Genomic DNA, 19,816 nt, shown 5'->3' on the forward strand with positions numbered 1-19,816 from the left:
CTCCCATAGCTGAAAGGGCGAGCATATTTGGTGGGACGGGGATTCGAACCCGCGACTCTCAGATTGCGAGTCGAGTGCCCTAACCACCTGGCCATGCCGGGCCCTGTCAATATATTTACACAAATATCTGTTTGTTCTTCGATCTTTGTTCATTGGTAGAGTAGTCGAAAGTTTTAAATGCTAAAATCTTACCAAGGCACTGGTCTCTCTTCCTTATAGGACAGACTTATATACACAGTATATCCTGTTTATGACAAAACCAGATTCATATAGCATGAATATGTAAAAAATAAATTTCGAGATATTTTTTAATTTTATTTAAAAAAACTATAATCTTACCATGTCTTTTTTGTACTTCAGACTATTTATTTCTATTGAAAAACGGGACAAGACTATAAATATACAGAATTAGAACTACACTACTTGATTGAATGTTTGCCAAAAACACAAACAATTGAAACTAATTACAGTTTTATTTTAATGTTTAACATTATATCATGTTATATGAAGTTTAGGCTGATATAACTTAAGTCTAAAAGTTGTCCCAATAAAAATAATTCTATAAATTGGAGTACATTTATTGTGACACTCTCACAGTTAAACTGTAAGTTCATCATGAAATGATCTTAGCAAAACGATCATAATCTTATCCGTGAAGATTGAAAAGCTCAAGTATAATTTATACATACGAAAAAATAACTAGCTTCGCTTAGCACAAAGCTACATAAAGGACAATCTGTACTCTGCCCACCACGGCTATCGAAACCCAGTTTCTAGCGGTATAAATCAGCAGGTATACCGTTGTGCCACTGGGGGAGGGGCAAGGTGAAGGGCTTCAATTTACTAGGAATTGTCTTATCAGAACACGAATACAATAATGATATAACAACTACAGGTAACAAATTATGCATTTTCTGCTTAATGTTATGAATTATACAAGGTACTTAATTGGGATTCTTACTATGCTAATTGATAAGCAATCGTATAATATATGATACTTAATAATTTGGGAAAGCATAGTGAAATAGTGTAGGATTCATATTGTAATAACTAGTCAGATCAGAGGACAGGTATCGTGATAAATGATTACTGAAAGACCAGTGAAAACATATATATTGAGGGATTAGTGAAATGCTATATTGTATCTAATGAAAAGTTTAGACTTTTGGTGGTATTCAAAATAGCTTGGAAGTCTTATAATTTACACTCCGACTAGTGAAAGCTTTTGCTAAATTGAGTGACTAATGTAAAGTCGGATCAGTTTTCAGTTCAGTTCATGTTTTTTTAGAAAAATGAATGTAGTGCTAAACGTACGTTTTCCAGTTCCAAAATTTTAGTTAAATATTTCAAAATAATAAATATATTACCAAAGGCAGCTTAGTTGACACTGGGTATTGAAAATATATAATTAAAAAGTGTCTGTCCTTGAACGACCAATAAAGAGAAGACTGAGAAAGCCCAAAGTTTACTAGTAAAGTAACAGTTTCAGGAAGCAGGATTTGATGAAGATTCAAATCTCTTGTGAGTGTCTTTCTCACTTCTGAAACATTTAAAGTTTGGTGAACACTTTAAAGAAAATTCTAGTTTTATAACTCATAAAGACATGTAAATTCAATTAAATGCGTGAAATCGAATTCTTTAACGTCAAATAATTCTCAAACAACGAAAAATGAAGCCTTTTAAGACCTTTAATACGTTAAAAATGACTATCAACGCACTTACTCGCGTGAAAATAAAAGTTAGATATTCTTGAAACTCCTTGTACTCAATGGTAAGCTTGAAAGATTATAGCGCTACAATTCGGGTCTTGATCCCAGCGGTGGACACAGCCCAGATAGCCCACCGTGCAGCTTTGTGGTTAATAACAAATACACTTTTTTTTTGCTAGAGTTTATACAAAGCTACACGAAGGCTACCTGCGCTAACCGTCCATAATTTCGTTTGTTTGTTGAGTTTGGAGGGCATATCTGCTCTAGCCTTCCCTAATTCAGAGGGAAGGCAGATAGTCAACACCACCCAACACCTACTCTTAGTCTACTATTGTCTGGCCGAATAGTGGAGCTTACAATGTATTTACATCCCAAAAATGCGGAACACACGATTTTTTTGGGGGGGGGACGGGACACAAACCACAGTCTGGCAAGTTAACTAGTGGGTCGCGTTGGCTCGCAGACAAACCAAACAAAGATGTTTTTGTGTACACGTTAAATCTTATTGAATACTTTAAGCTTTCCAGAAGTAGTTTTGATATTACTCAGAAATTAGTAGGTATTTATGATTTATGGTCATTATCAAAATAAGTAAAATAGGTGTTTATGATTCACGGTCATTATCAAAATAAGTAAAATAGGTGTTTATGATTCACGGTCATTATCAAAATAAGTAAAATAGGTGTTTGTGATTCACGGTCATTATCAACATAAGTAAAATAGTTCTGCGGTTAGATATCAAATAATGCACATGTTCTGGTAATTTTATAGTTATTTAGAGTACAAAAAATTAGAAATGAAATTTTATGTTTCTTTTCAAATAAAAGGCTTTTAGATTATTTATTATACAGGTTGGGATTGGCCTAGTGTTAGCTTGTCATTTCATGAATTTGAGGGGGTTAGTTCACGTCCCGTTGCCCCAAAATCGCGTTCTCTACTTTAGGCCTGTAGGCGGGTTATAAGAGTGATGGCTAAATTCGATTAGAGTATCCCAGGAGTTGGCGGTGGGTACTGTTGACTAGTTACTCTCCCTGTAGTCTATCTGTTAAAAATTAGAGTACGCTAGCTCATATAGTACTTTGGTAGCTTAGCGCGAATATCCTAAACAAACTTTATTGAACAAGAATCTGTTCCTCCATTTAGGAATAAATGTACTCCATTTTAGAAGTGTGAATAAAGGATTTCCAACAACTTTACATTGTGAATGGTAGGAGTTCAATAAAAACAAAGTTTACCTTCAGACGGCTGTAACTGATAACTTTGAAGTATAACTCTGACGATGTATCGTGAGATAATTATAAGAAATCTTTTCACTCAATTTATAAAGTTTCATTTTGAAACTGATATATAATTAAATGTTTCGCAGAAGTAATTATACTCATAATTGTACTTTTTCTAACTTGTATACGTTGAATATCGATGAAATAGGAGCACTTTGTGACTTTGGTAATTGTCATTACCTTCTGATCAAAACAAATTACCTACATTATATCAGAACTAAAAACTAACTCAGTAATGAGAATACCTAATGTATTAATTAGGTCGTTTTTACTTATAGTGATCAGAATGCATCAGTACATCAGCAATAACACTCGCGTTTGAAAGGAATTCGACCGGCTTAGGAGATTTACGTTAGTCCGAAATCCATATACTGGACTAATAATTCAAAATAGTCCTCATAATAAAAAGTAATGAAAATAAATGTGTATTATATGTATTGAACATTTTATTCAACACTTTTAATAAAACTATATTAAAGAAAGAAGATAATATGACTTTCAAATAACGTAAAACTACATGTTTGATTCATGCATTATCTTCAATACAGTGTCCCTCGAAAAGCTTTTAAATTAGGATAAATATTCATACAAAACCTACTGTCAACATTTTTTATTAGAATTAGAAAGTATGATTTTATTAAATCTACAATAATAATTATACTGAATATCTCAAATGACGAGTGTTTAAGTAATATAGAAACTACAGGACCTAACCATTTGTTTTAGTTTCACTGAGTAGCATGAGAGCCCCCCCCCCCCCACAAGATACACGTTCAGATCAGTATTTTATCACTTTTAGATTAAAATGTCATTTTAATATTAATACCTCTTCTAAGTTTTGCAACAGTTCCGGTCATGTGACTTCTTTGTTCAATACTGTATATATATATCCGTGTTAGTGTAATTTACTTGTACCTGATGATGACAAAACCATGTCGAAACGTTGTACATTTGCTGTTATGTTAAACTTATATTAAAGTTTTTCTTCATTACCCATTCAAGCCCTTTCCAAGCATTATTTTAATATTAAGCATAGTTAAAATAACGTTTCATTGATACTATCATGCTTGAAGTAACTAATATGCTATATTCGTCAATAAAAGATTGTGTGTGATTATTTAAATTGACAGGTTATTGACGTTGGAAGACCTTTCATTTACATTTCAGGTTATAAACAATGATATTAGATTATAACAATATCATTAGGTTCTGTTGTTGTCTTACGAACGCACTGTTAGTACCTTATTTTCCATCTCACACAATATTTTTAATGTCTAGTTTACGACAATGAAGTGAAATTTTGATAAAATATTGTTCTATAATACGAGTAGATATGATATGAACTTTTTATAATTGATATTTTTATAGGTCATAGAATAAGCAAATGTATGCTTAGTGTTTCTTCAATTCTAAATATTGTTTAACCAATTGCTCAAATGTTTCATTATCTGTCTGGCACGAGTTAGAATGTCCAGAATTGATATTATTGATACTAGGTAAAGCAGAAATTATTGGCTTGATATAAGATTAAAAATTTATCTCTCTAAAATTCATCCATTTAAACTTAGAAACAAATAAAGTTATATTTATGATAAACGTTCATCCAATAATTTTCTTGATGTTTTGCAGTCAGATTTAATGTATTTAATTTTATTTTTAAATTAAATATTAATGTGCTTGGAGTGTTCATCAGTTATATACATATATTTCAATCTGAATGTAAAAGTTGTGTTTACACAAATTATGGCGTTTGTTTAGTCTATACAAAACAAAAGATGAAATATTAGTTTTACAATAATGACTTATTTGCAAATATTCAAAAAGGAACTGACAAATATTTGCAGTCTTGTAAGTTGATTTTGGCTTTAGCTTTCACTTTATCGACCAGTCTTTAGAGCTGATCATGGTTGGATAGCTATGATTAGCAAGATCTAAGAAGAAAAAAATGTTACTCCAGAAATCAGTTTAAATGAAGAAATTGGTCATTTTTACACAAGTCTTACCATATTTAGTGATTTTAAGAAAGGCTAAATAAGACAAATTCAAATGTTGACTGTGGCATATTTCACGATGTTCTTGACAGTTTTTATTTGTTAAGAAGCTATTTTTTCTTTCAATAATGATCAACCAGCACATTATGCGTGAGTGTGTCTTTATATTGTCATATGTACTTATCAATCCTTTGATATAGTTTTACATTTCAAACTAATCCTTATATATTATTAACGCTTGGAGAGTCGCTACATATTTTATCCCTCTCTACCTAGGAAAATAATACTTCCGTATACTTTAACATCCTAAATAATATAAAAAAACATTTTTTATAAAATTCTGATAAGATTCGAAATACATAACACTTTGGTCTTCACCTTTAAAAGTATTTTTGCCTCAGAATTATCGCAAAAATATAACTTCAAAATCTAGAGCTTGAATAAAAATTTCGTATCAATCCACAACTTATTAGTCTCCTGTTTATTTATTTACTTTTACGAGAGTTTCAGTTTTACGAAACTTAAGAAAACATCTTTTGTTATTGTTTTTTATCTTTCGCGTTCAGGTGTAAAAATGTTTGTTTTGAAGAATTGTAATTAAATATAAGTAAAGATAGAAAATAATTGAACATCTTTATCGTAACCACTCTGTTATTGGTCAACTAATGATAATGTTTCCAGTTACTACTAGAAACATTGAACTATAACTCTTTCCCTTTTATCTATAACTACTAGATTTTTCCCTTATGACAAATATGCTCTTAAATATTATCGGTCGTAACCTATAATTACAATATTTCCTTAGTTGTAACATTGTTCGGCTTACCTATACTTACAGTAATGTCTGATTTATAACAGTCTTCTGAGACATATAATTACAACATGCCTCACTTATAACACTGTTCTGCATAACTACAGTTAGAGCAGTGCCTGACTTATAACTGTTCGTCTATATACAATTACGACATGTCTCACTTATAACACAGTTCGGTATGTCTATAATCACAATAATGCCTCACTTATAACACTGTTCGTCTACATATAATTACAACACCTCTTATTTCCAACAGTTTCGCCCCCCAGTGGCACAGCGGTATGTCTACGGACTTAAAACGCTAGAAACCGGGTTTCGATACCCGTGGTGGGCAGAGCACAGATAGCCCTTGTGTAGCTTTGTGCATAATTAAAAACAAAGAAACAAACAAACAGTTTCTGGCTTATTTATAATCACAATAATGCCTCACTTATAACAGTGTTCGTCTACATATAATTACAACACCTCTTATTTCCAACAGTTTCTGGCTTATTTATAATCAGAATAATGCGTCACTTATAACACTCTTTGATTTATTTACAAATACTAAAATGTCTTACTCGTAATTATATTTGCCATAAACAAGTATTAAACTACTTCGATCGTAATCTTCACTTTCAACCTCAATGTAAAATAATCCTTTTCAAATTATCATCAAACGTTCACTTGAGTTGTATATTTTAATACATAGTAACATTAAAAATAACATTTTTCTGAAATCTAAATTCTTTATTTTAACTGAAACCTCTTTCTCTTGTTTAAGGACGAAAGAATGTCTATCTGTGATTATCCCTTGTCAGCAAAACACGGAAGATTGTTTCAGCTCAGATGAAATATTTTTCTTCTCACAGTTTAAGATATGGAAGCACTTTAGTTCAGATCAAATCTCCTTGTCTATACGACACGGGAAGATTTTTTCAAGTCAGGTACAACCCTTCTTTATCTCCTTTCAGTCTGACTCAGAATAGAACTTTCTATAGATCAAGTTTTACAGTTAGTAAGATATGAGGAAGACTTTTTCAAGTCAGGTACAACCCTTCCTTATCTTCTCTCAGTCTGACTCAGGATAGAACTTTCTATAGATCAAGTTTTACAGTTAGTAGGATATGAGGAAGACTTTTTCAAGTCAAGTGCAACCCTTCTTTATCTCCTCTCAGTCTGACTCAGGAGAGAACTTTCTATAGATCAAGTTTTACAGTTAGTAGGATATGAGGAAGACTTTTTCAAGTCAAGTGCAACCCTTCTTTATCTCCTCTCAGTCTGACTCAGGAGAGAACTTTCTATAGATTAAGTTTTACAGTTAGTTAGGATATGAGGAAGACTTTTCAACTGGGTTATCTCTTTTTTGTGTGTGTGTAATTTTAAAAGACTGGGTTCCTTTAGTTAAAATCCAACTGCCTTCTTTGTCATTGTAAAAAAAAAGATTAATTGTTACAGCTCATTGTAACCTCCCTGCTTCGGTAAGATATCAAGATCTTGTTTACAAGATATCATGCTATCGGCTCCTCCTTTTCTCGCAGAACAGCTAATTAGATTATGTGAAAATAAGAGTAACGAAGTCGGTAGTTGAGCTCCAATCGCGCTGTAGTCAATATTAAATAAGGCTATATGTATCTGAATATGTTGTACAAAAATGTGACACGAACGTACGTCAGTGTTGCTACAAACCTGAGCTCTCACGTTAAACATAAGAAGTTATTTACAGGAACCTTGCTAATAAGGAAGAAGTAAACATTCAGTGAGTTATTTACATAGTTTTCCTATCGCGTTACACAATTCCTGTCTCGTAAGTTACATAGAAAAAGTGTATGTAATAGTGAAAAAAAGTTACATCCTTTAACTTTGTTTGTTGTTGAAGTTTACATAAAGCTACTCGAGAGCTATCTGCACTAGCCGTCCCTAATTTAGAATTGATAGACTAGAGGGAAAGGCAAATAGTCAACACCACCAACTGCCAACTCTTGGGCTAATATTTTTATCAACCTCAAGTTGGATTGATCGTGCGTTTTGGCAATAACCCTGTTAATGATTTTGTTGTAAGGGTGTCATGTTCAAATCACTACTTCTAGCTGCAGGCTTTCCAGAAGCCATCTAGTGTACAAAGACAGTAGTTTTCAAGCTCCAGTTTCAACAGTTCAAACGTACAGAAATCCATAACCACTGCCTCCGGTGACTTGACTGGTATATTTTAGTATGAAATAGTATGACTTCTTCAGCTGATAGAGTTATACTACTGTTAAACAGATATGTCGTGGAAGTAACTTGTATTTATGTGACTTGTGTCGCTTTTCCAAGCGAAGATCCTTCTTGGTTTTGTTGCATACCATTGATGGGACAGGAGGACGTCTTTTGCCACTGACTTTGTGTCCGTGGATTCTCACTTATTACCAGACACCATATTTTTCTTACCACGGTTGGGGTATGAATTGTTACTTTCTGAATAGTCTTGGTGTCCCAAGATGATCCATGTCTCTTTGTTTTCCAAGGGATGTTTCCATGTATTAAACTCTAGCTCTCTGATCGGAATATATATTTAATATCTGAGTGTATGAATATTTGGCGTCGTAATGGTCTGTTACATATTCTTCCAGAAAGCAATTACTTTTCAGTGGCCGCACATTAAGTGCGTAACGATAAACAATGTCAAAATGTAGTAGTTCTCATACATTCAGTTCCACCGCGAATTTATAGCCGCTATGATTGTCACTTGACTATAATACAACGTTCTCAATTCTCTTCACAATACACTTATACTGTAGTATTTTCTTTATATCGTTTACAAATGTTGATGCAAAAACTGGTGCTAAATGTAAGCGTAAGTTACAAATAGTTATTACATCGTAATATAAATATTGCGACCAATTAGTTTTTACGTGAGTTCATTTAGCCTGTTTCACGTAACACATATGAAGTTCTTCGATGAGAGAATGGCGATGTTTTCTGAGATCTTCAAATTAAATTAAACGTTTACCATTTGTGCTTCAAATTCATCCTTTTTATTTTAATTGTGATACAAGATGTGGGAATGTTTTATCATTTTCTCAACTCTAACCTTTTATAAGTATTAGAAATGTTATTGTCTTAATACAAACCATTTTATGGAAGATTTTGTAGATGTTTAACTATATCTTTGATCTTATTTAAGTTTCAATCCATTCCTTTTATTCATTCAGATATCAAAACAACTTTGGGAAATTTATTCTTTGATGGTGGTGTTTTTAGTGAAACAACATTATTGATTTTTGGAATTATTTAATTCAAATGCATTCAAAAGACGAAGTGTAATATGATATAATTAAATTTTCTGTATTACTTTTTGTTTGTTTATGTGTTCGTTATTAAGAACAAATATACCGCAGGTATAAAACCCAGAATTTTAGTATCATATGCTCCCACGCTTACCGTTGAGCCTTTAGGGGCATGATTTGTAAATAATATTAAATCTAAAAATATTTTAAGTCTAATTTGCTGATCTTTTACAGTTAATAGAACTTAGTATTAGTAAAAAAAATTAAATTGATTATTGTTTTTAGTTCCACGATGGCTCATCTGTAGGTCTGAGGGTTTATAACTCTAAAAGTTGGGGTTCGGTTCTTGCAGTGGGCACTACACAGATAGCCCGTCGTAGAGTTTTGTGATTAACAATAAACAATCAATTATTTTCTTAATTAATGTGATGTTTATGGATTCCGAATGTCAGTAATGTTGAAAATTATACGGTTTGATTCTGTCTCATCTCATATACGAATATATGTGCGATTTTCCAACAACATGTTTATAAATATACTTTACAATGACCAATTATAAGTCACATAACATTGTTATTCTGAGAGATTTTTCTGCAGGAAACTGGATTTTTAGAAATCGTTCACAAAGATATGTTCTTGCTGTTGCCCCTTTAAGATATTTTCCTCTAAACAACAGTCAATATAGTTATGTGTAATAACAATCATGTCCATTTTCTTGAAAAGTAAAAAATATATATATATTAGTTATCGAACTTATATATAGATGTTTAAATATATATATATATGTAAAGAGAAAAAATATTCTTTTGTTGATGTAAAATACATAACCGTAAATTGTGAAACCTTTAACACGTTGAGAGTTGATATCCATAAACTGGAAATACATATTTTTATTTTTTATTCCCAGTTTTCCTAATATTCGCCAATATTTTTATAAACTTATCATTTTATATATTAGCGATACTCCAAAGGTTTCCGTTAAACATTTAATGTATTATTATTAGAATTTGAAGAGGGAAAATTTTCCAGAAGGTATAATGAGTATCAATAAAATATATTTTTATTTAAAATGGAAAAGAAAACTTCAAGTAATGTATACGTTAAAGATAATGACAGGATTTTAAGAGAACGGGAAGATCGAATATTTTAGTGTAAGCTTGTAAGACCGACGAATAATCCTTTAAATTACAGACACACGTTGGCATCTACAAATTTGCTATTACTGTCAAAATTTATAGTATCCTAAGGATTACTGAACTGTTAATTGCTTGGCATAATTATTTTTTCTTTAGAAAGATGGAAAATGAAGGATTTGTTTCTTTAGAAATATACTGTGAGTTGTCGAGCTTAGAAAAAAAAAAGAGATTGCTGCAACAATTTAACGATTCTGTCCTTCTGTTTATTCATTCCTTTTTTTTCTGATTGTATTGTAAGCCTTTTGTTTGTCTGTCTCTCAGTGGTCTTTATTGATGTTACAACATTGTCTATATGAAATTTAGTTTACACACTAGACTGCTTATCTTGCTTACTTAAGATATTTTGTATCCAAATAAGATTGTTTCTATTGAATAGTTTTCACCTGCTTTACTGGATGATATACGTTAAGAGCTTGGCATTTACCTTTCTTCTAATGCTGGAACTCTCCCTGTAAAATTCTGATCGAAACTTGAATTATAAAAGGAAGTATATTTGCATATATATTAAGCTCTGAAAGTTCTTTCTTCCTTATTATTTAATGGAACCATATTTCCTTTTTAAAACAAATGTTGTATATCGTAGTGAACCAAAACAGCAATTATTTTTGGAGTAAATTATCTTGTTTTAGCATTCATGGCATTAATGCTGACCATTGTTCATCGTTTAAGTGTCGTTATATTTAGTTAATTGTCAGTTAATGAAGTATTTCGATAATTTCTCATTCACGTAGGAGCATGGTTTGAGATTGTTACAATATACCAGTCTTAGAAAACGGTTATAAAAAAACAACAAAAGTTATGATTCACTTACTTTAATCCTTGTAGCAAACTTCTGAAGTTTCAAGTTGTGATTAGGACGATATTTGATATATTTTAATGGAAAAAGGGATTGTAATGTTAGTCTATTATAGTCATCTGTGAATTTTAAGATATTTAGAAAATAGTTTTAGGCCTTAATTTGAAAAAAAAAAATTAAATGACCGTGCTACTTGAAGCTTTTCTCCACACTTCCTTGCATATACCCATATCTAGATAGATAGATTTAAATCTTCTCTAAATGTAGTAACTTACAAAAACAAAATATCTACAAAGCAAATATGAGCCATTTGGAATATGAAGTCGACCAGGAACTCGATACACAAATAAAAAACATAAGTTTTAGCATTATTGACATACAAAGTAAACAATATAAATAGTTATTAATTTGGATAATATCATTCAAACATTTAAACAGTTTATTAATTTACAATTTAAACATCCCTTTCACCCATTTCAGTGTGAATATGTTTTGGTGTGCACTATCGTCTTAAAAATAGAATGGCTCCCACTGTTAAATGTGATATAAAACACTAAATTAGAATTACATCTGATACTTAATTAATATGAAAAATTAACCAAAAATATGTAATATTTAAGCATTAATCCATCGACTTCCTTCTAGGGCGTTAATGCCTTATTAAATTTGAAACGACAACTTATATGTGCACTTTTTATTTTTAAAATAAAGTATTAACTTAAGATCAGTGTTTTCGCGCCTTTCCAGTTTCTCGTACAAACTTCTAATTAAAATAACATTTTCTATTGTTGCTCAAATGTGTCTTGTAACACAATTATCTTTGACGTAAGCATTTCAGTATGTGTATATATATATATGTGTGTGACTCTTCAGTTACTTTTGCAAAGTAGAAATTATTTATTTTTTAAATTAGAATACTTTGATACATATATATGATTTGTTCTGTTTAGTCCTCTTTATTGAAGATGTATGTCTATATCTGTTGGTCAATTATCATTTGATCTGATACATTTTGAAAGTACGTGTTGTTATGTTTTGAACATTACACAAACAAAAACAAGTTCCGTACTTTTTGGACAATGTTTACATTTAAGTTAATTATTTTTTCTCTCTGTACATACGTATTTTCCCTGTATATTATACATAGAATATCAGATATATAATAGTTTTTGTTAATAAGAAATGATAGACAGTTTAAATTGAAACCTGCATTTATATATACTTTCATTTAGATATTATTTTTGAATATATTTTCACATGTTTCTTTTATTCAGGTGTTTGTGAACTGAATTATGTCTTGAGGGAATAAAATACAAAAAGTAAACTGGATACACCTGTCATGATATAAAAGACTGTTTGGTTTAGATATTATTGATTAATTTATTTTTGTGAGTGAATATTTAATTACTGTTTAGTTTTGTTATAGTTAGAGTTAAAAGTAGACGATTGTAGGAAGTTTTGTTGATAATTCATTGTTGAGAGTATCGAACGTCACGTACAATACATTGACGTCGAGAATATAGAAGGCAGATGCGCGATTAAGTGAAAAGATATAAATAGCATGAGACGAACGGGAAGCAGTAGACAGACAACAGCTGACAGATAATAGCAAAAGATAATAAAGTTGGTGTGAAGTTAACTACCGTAGAAGTGATAGGCCTAACGATTGATATAGGCCTAATGTTTAATATATTAGAGTAAAACTAAGAGTAGAAAAGAAGATAGGAAAAACATTCTATTCCGTCAAAGCGAAATTCTAAAGTAATTAAATCAGCCTGAGTGCACTTTGACAAAAGGAATAGAGGATCTTCAAAAGAAAGAAAACCAAACGATTACGTTAACTTGCGCCACAATTGTAAGTGAATCACAGAGAATACTAGTGCGATAGATATAGAGAATATAGTTCGGCTTGTCAACTGAAATTCTAAAGCAATTGAATAGGCCTAAGTGGATATTTGTCAAGAAGGATATAACTACATATATAGTATTCATAATATGTCCATAATATCTATAGTGTTGAATAATTTATTGTACATACTTTTAACTTCTTCTGAATATATATATACTATTTCGAAAACAAGTGAAGTGCGTGCTGTTTAGTCATCATTAAATTTATTACTGACAAGTCACAGACACCTACTGTAAAAGAATCCTAAGCCCAACAACAACATAGTATGTATATTTATACTTTTAGGAAATATAACTAAAAGCCTTTCTCTTTGACAAATAGAACAAAAAGGAAAGTTATATACATATATATAACCATATTTTTAAATTTAGACAACACCACTGACGAATTTATTTTCTGGTCATAGATATTTCCATCCATCTTATTATGTTTTGATATACGGTTTTAGTTATCTGCGCTCCACTCTTCCACAGATTCAACTGAATTCTGAAGAACAGATAGGAGAATGTCGGTTGTTCTTGGAGCCCTGTGGGTAGCAGTTTGGAGTATGATAATTGCCATACCAACTAATGGAGCTGCAGCCGAAAACAACAGTACGATTTGTTCTATTTTAAAATGTGTTAGTTTATTGCACTCACTTTTAACAAATCTGAAAAGGAAAGGAGAAAAAATATAAGATAATAATTACAGTGGGAAGTTTTGATTGGTGTTGTTTACAAGTACCCACACGTTGAAGGAACAGTTGTGGCTTACTTAGTGTATTCTGTCCCTATTGGTTTTCTAATTTGATTTAACAAGATAGTATTTAATGGAACAGGAATAAATTAAAATCCCAGCTGTCGCAATTAAACCATAACAGTTCCACAGATCATTAGGAAGTTACTTTTTGGTGCTAATGAAGTATTTGAAATATCACACAGACTTACCTTTATCTTATAAAATCAAGAAAATTGAGATCACAGTTAACCTCAGTAGCTTGTATGATAGCGTTATGTCAACTGCTTGCATATACATATAGTATTTAATTTAGATGACTATACCAAGTTGTATGCAATGATTTGCATAATGACAAAAAGAGTGAATAGAGCAATATATATAGTGTAATAAAATAATCGTAAAAACTGAACAATAGACAGAAAACATGTTTATCTTTTGTATAGAGGTGGATTTGTTCTAATACACTAAGCAATTTTTACTATGACATAAAAGTTTTCAGACTAATATCAGGACATTTGTTCAACTCTCACAAGAAAAAACAATATATTCGCATGAATGGAACAGCTGATAGTAGCGTACGACAAACCTCAAAGTCATGAATACAAATGACTAACTCAGAGGCTTTTAGAGAACAAGAACAGAATTCCCTGGAGCAGCCTGAGGAACATACATAGTACACCGTGAAGAAATACTGTGATTTCATCAAAAAACAAAGCCCTCATCAATAAGACTATGTTACTGAATGTATATTATTAATTATTTCAATGGAAAAAAATAGAAATTTCATTAACTTTTTGTCTAGTTCTTCTAAATGCTAATCAAACGTTCAAAGTCAACGAGCTGAAACAAACTGAAACTCATCATGTTATGTTTTATATATATATACATACCAAGAGTTCTCGTAAACTAAAATTTAATGAATGATACATGCTATATCTTGACTGTTATAATATTGTATAAGTTACAATGGAGAAAATATACCAATACAACGACGTTTGGAGAATGGAGCTCTTGGATGTTGTCGTAGTAACAAACTCCAAACTCGCCCATAACGCTCTCATATATTTTCGCGGTAAAATATGTTAGCATTTCATTATATATCTAACTGGGTCATAGTCATTAAATATCGATTTAATTAAAACTGAAACCTTAATAATATATGCCACCCACCTCCCCTCCACACACACAACAAGCAGTCTTAAAATTTTATTACTATTAGCTATGGAACAACATTGTTATAATCGAGTTTTTCATCTACCATGTACCTACTAAGCTAACATAACGTTATCTATCTTATAAATACAAACTAACATTATTTGTGTTTTCATACAGGCAGCACAATCGACATTATGTAAATAATCTTTTTTTTTTTGGAATTAAAAAAAATACTAGTGAGTTTTCTTTTCATTGTGCGTGTTTATGCATCTGCATTAACAAATAAAATAACCATGGCAACACATTTAACTAGCAAAAAACAAAACAAAAACAGTCCTTAGAAAATATTTATTACGGTTCACAGAGGGAAAATGTATAAATGTTGAAAAAATACTAAAGATTCTTTTTGTTTCCTCGCTAAAATTCGGACCTCGAAGTATATTAATTCTATTTGGTCATAAGTTAATACCGTCTACGAGATTATTCAAGACGTTATTGATACGTACTTTCAACTTTGGGGGAAGAATGAGTCAACATACTGACAGTTCGAGTTGTTTCCCCCTTTATTTCGAACACTGGGTTGTACTTAAGGTAGGTAACGAAAGTTTGTTGTGTTCTGTTATAGCGTAAAGTTAAGAAATGATTAATATGTGTACTTTACACTGCGGGGAATCGAACTCCAGATTTTAGCGTTGTAATCCTTAAATTTACCGCTGACTCACAGGGAGCTGGTAACGAAAGCAGATAAACGTAATCCATTGCAAATGCCATTTATACACCATATAGTTTTGAGTTTCTGTAATTTAATTATATAAACCTGTAAAAGATTTAACATTTTATATGAAAAAAAGGGAGCTTCAAAATGAACTGTTTTTTTTTGTTTATTGCTAATTTATTTTAATTCTTCGCATTTTATTAAATTTTTTCTAAAGAAGGCTTGCCATGAAGAGTTATTATGGCTAACGGTTCATACTTCAAGTAATATTGAAATACGCATGTTTCAATATATTATTATTTTTCAATTATTTCATATTGAAATTCTACATTAACAATTTAAATTCTCTCGGAATTCATGCGGTATTTTTTTGAAACGTGTTTATACTTTCGAGATCGCTGTTTTCGAACACAATTAAATTTATACTAACTCAGTGCAAAGATAGATGCGATTGAAAAATGTGAAGAAAAAAAAAAACATTAGGCAGTTAGCCAAATAGCGCCTTGGGGAATATGCTTGGTTTTTAACAGTCAACATATATGTAACTTATGTTCTGTGACATTGTACAAATAAGTAGCCCCCCAGAGGCATAGCGGTATGTCTGCGGACTTACAACGCTAGAAACCGGGTTTCGATACCTGTAGTGGGCAGAATACAGATAGCCCTTTGTGTAGCTTTGTGCTTAACTACAAACAAACAAATAAGTATTGTTATCACTGGTTAATGATTCGTTCAAATTGAAGACTTCCGTCAGATTTCAGAAGAAAGAATACATGTTTTCATGAAATGAGCCTCGCATAATATCTAGCACACTTTTTAGTGTAACCGTGGATGTTTTTTTCTCAACTGGCTATCGGTATAAATCTGAATAGACTTGAAGATACGGGAAAAACACCTACGGCAACGTTATTTTTCTGAGTATTTTATCGGATATTCCACAGGGAGTAATACAGGGAAAATGAGATGGCTTCCGAATAGGAAGTTCTATCAGTTTCAGCTACAATACATAAGTATTAGCAGAATAAGTCTCAAAATAGTTCCTAAATATTGGGACACTGTTTCTATTTTAACTGTTTAAAATTTTATAGCTCACTTGGCCGACAAAAAATGAAAGAATTGAGCTATCTATCATACTTAGTTGTACCTTACTGGGACTTATCATTTTCATAGTCGGTCAAAGCTGTACAGAAAGAATTGCATATACTATATAATGTCTTTGTGAATTAACGTATTTACATAAAGTTCCGGAAGTTCGGAGTTATTGTGATATTCAGTTTATACAGTCTTGACACTTTGTTTTTGAAACGTTTCAATGCTTCTGAAGGCTGACATGTTATTTCGAAAAAAAAAGACACTATTCATTCTCTCGCTGTCTGCAGTTAATTCTTGAAGTTATGTTACATAAAAAAGACAATTCGTTAAAAACGATAAACCCGTATGCTGGCAAATATTAAGGGTTTAGTTGACTTTATTACTATTCGTTTTGATTTTCATTCTACTTTTTGAGCAATAAATAGTTTTTGATTTTTTCAATGTCTGTTTAGTTAATTTGTTTTTCATATTGCATTATTAAATATAAATTTGTTATTTATTGTTATATAGGTGAAATATATTTGTATATTTTGTATAACATAAAATCATACAATAATAATGTAGATATTTCTAATATTCGACATGCCGAAATATCGATGTTAATTATTATAGCAAGATCAATACATTGTAAAGTTTCTAATTCGTTTATGAAAACTAATACATTAAGTCAATGCATGTTAAGGTCATTATACCCTAAGCATACGTATTTTAAGTGTATTTTGAAGAGTGTAATATTGAACTTTCATTTGATCAATATAATATATCCAAAATGTTGATATTTTAAAAATTTCTTTAACTAGCAGCATACATTTGAATTAAATTTCTGTTTGATTGCACTTTGAAAAATATTGAAAATTAATTTTGGTCGCATCAAACACACACACACACACACTTCAATGTTTGATGGTTACTAATGTTGTATTTGTTCGTAACACGTAGTTAAAGTATTATAAAATTGAACAAATTTAATAGTTTTTTTATTTTTCAAAATGTATGAAAACCCCGGGAACTACTTTAAGAGTATTTAGAATACAATTGAAGTGTTTATAGGAATTGCAACCTAAACAAGTACATAAAAACTAATCTACCGCGAGATAGGCAAAACAGGAATTTTCTAAAACTATAATTTTGCCACAGGTGGGTAGTAAAAAGTCTGCTTGTTTCAAAATTTTTTTGCGCAGAACTCCACGAAGAGCTATTTATCTGCGCATAGTTATTTAAACTGGAAGCCTAGGTGGAAGGCGACTAGTCAAGACCACCCACTTTTAACTAATGGGCTGTTCTTGATTGAGTGATTAGTGGGATTTGATCTTCACTTTTATGGCGCACCTTTGATTCACAGTCTCAGCACGCCAACCGTTAGGCTATGCGCGGCTCAATACAATGTGAATATTTATATCAACAGGAGGTTTTTAGCACAGAAGCATTAGAAGACGAGCTACTTCGGATAAAGTGAACTTGTGATTCAAAAGTGTACTAAGAATTATTCCGACTTGTTACAAATAGGCTTAACAATGTAAAACATTATAGAAAGGTTTGTTTAGTTGTTTGTAGTTAAGCACAAAGCTGCACAAGGGACTATCTTTGCTCTGCCCACCACGGGTATCGAAACCCGGTTTCTAGCGTTGTAAATCCGCAGACATACCGCTGTGCCACTGGGGGCTTATAGAAAGGATAATCATAACAGCAAATAATCATGAAACCTGAGTATTCTCGATTAATAATCACATAACAACACTAATTAAACGTTATTGACGTTTCTACAGTATAACGTATCAGTAACATTTTGAAGTGTGTGCTTTTTCATTATATATTATCAAAATATTTGTAACGTGTAATGTTGTTTACTTGTATAATCACAGATGAGATGGATGATATGACTCCCTTACTTTTCGGCCAATACCCTGAAATACACTATCATGGAGATAACTTCGGTTACCAGAAACGTTTTTCAGAGTTCCTGGGAGGACCTGGAAAAAGATATTCCGAATTCTTGGGAGGGCCAGGGAAGCGTATCGATGAATCTCATTCCAAGAGTGGTGATAGACTAAAACGATTGTCAGAATTTCTCGGCGGACCAGGAAAAAGATCTTCAGAAACTTCACCACAAGACACACAAGCATCCAAACGTTTCTCTGAATTTCTCGGTGGACCCGGAAAACGCTTTTCAGAATTTCTTGGTGGACCCGGAAAGCGATTTTCCGAGTTCCTTGGCGGACCTGGAAAACGATTTTCCGAGTTCCTTGGCGGACCTGGAAAACGATTTTCCGAGTTTCTTGGTGGACCTGGTAAAAGATTTTCAGAATTCCTTGGAGAACCTGAAAAACGTTATTCAGAATTCCTTGGTGGACCTGGAAAGCGATTTTCCGAATTTCTTGGTGGGCCTGGGAAACGAAATATCAATGATCCCTCAGAGTTTGAAACAGACAGTTCTCAACATGTTCATAGTATCAAAAAGCGCTTGTCGGAGTTTCTAGGAGGTCCGGGAAAAAGAGATGCATTTGGTGTCATCAGATACTCTGAACCAAAGGGCTCTGAGTTTTTAGGAGGTCCTGGAAAATGATACCAACATCATATGCATATACATATTTACAGCAATGAGAAATGTATTAACATTAATATAATAATAATACTTCTTACAGATGAGACAATTTTTGAGAAATAATTTTCCAAGTACCAAAATATTTGTGTAATATAATTAAAGATAATATATTTAAATTATACTAACATTATTTAGGTTTTACATTACTTTGGATCTTTTCATTAACATACACATATAATTGTGAAAAAAATGATTGAGATTTTGTGAAATAAGATACTTCCTTCACGAGAATGTAAATTATGTGCAATGAAAATAAATATGAGATTGCAACTATTAGGTATTCTTGTGGAATATTTTGGTTTGTAACAAACATATTTTTCGAAATGGTGTATTTAAGTGTTTTACACTCACAAAAAAGAAACCTATCATTCTAACTAGTCGGGCTCACAGACACACCCCAATGAAAGGATAGACTATTCCAAGCTCTTACTTGTTGTTAAACAAATATTTAAACAACTCTACTCAATTATGTACCAGCTGCCTAGTGTCGGCTAACAATACGAAGAATTAAATTGTGGCGGAATGCTACAAGTTTTTCAAATACCTATAGAATGATAGATTTCTTTTTTTGTGACTGTAAAACACTTAAATA

General features: G+C 31.6%; 1 protein-coding gene across 1 annotated transcript in view; it reads left to right on the top strand.

Annotated features, from left to right (window-relative positions):
• LOC106465840 (S-antigen protein-like) overlaps positions 1–19,272 on the top strand; it is a 23,281-nt gene extending 4,009 nt beyond the window's left edge. Inside the window, exons 2-3 of the mRNA XM_013926082.2 lie at positions 13,417–13,536; positions 18,485–19,272. Coding sequence (XP_013781536.1) covers positions 13,449–13,536; positions 18,485–19,185 — 789 coding nt within the window. The 5' untranslated portion in view covers positions 13,417–13,448 and the 3' untranslated portion in view covers positions 19,186–19,272. The remainder of the gene's footprint in view (positions 1–13,416; positions 13,537–18,484) is intronic.
• Positions 19,273–19,816: the final 544 nt, after the last annotated feature.

This window comes from Limulus polyphemus, unplaced genomic scaffold (genome assembly GCF_000517525.1).
Source record: "Limulus polyphemus unplaced genomic scaffold, Limulus_polyphemus-2.1.2 Scaffold2069, whole genome shotgun sequence".
Classification (NCBI taxonomy): Eukaryota; Metazoa; Arthropoda; class Merostomata; order Xiphosura; family Limulidae; genus Limulus; species Limulus polyphemus.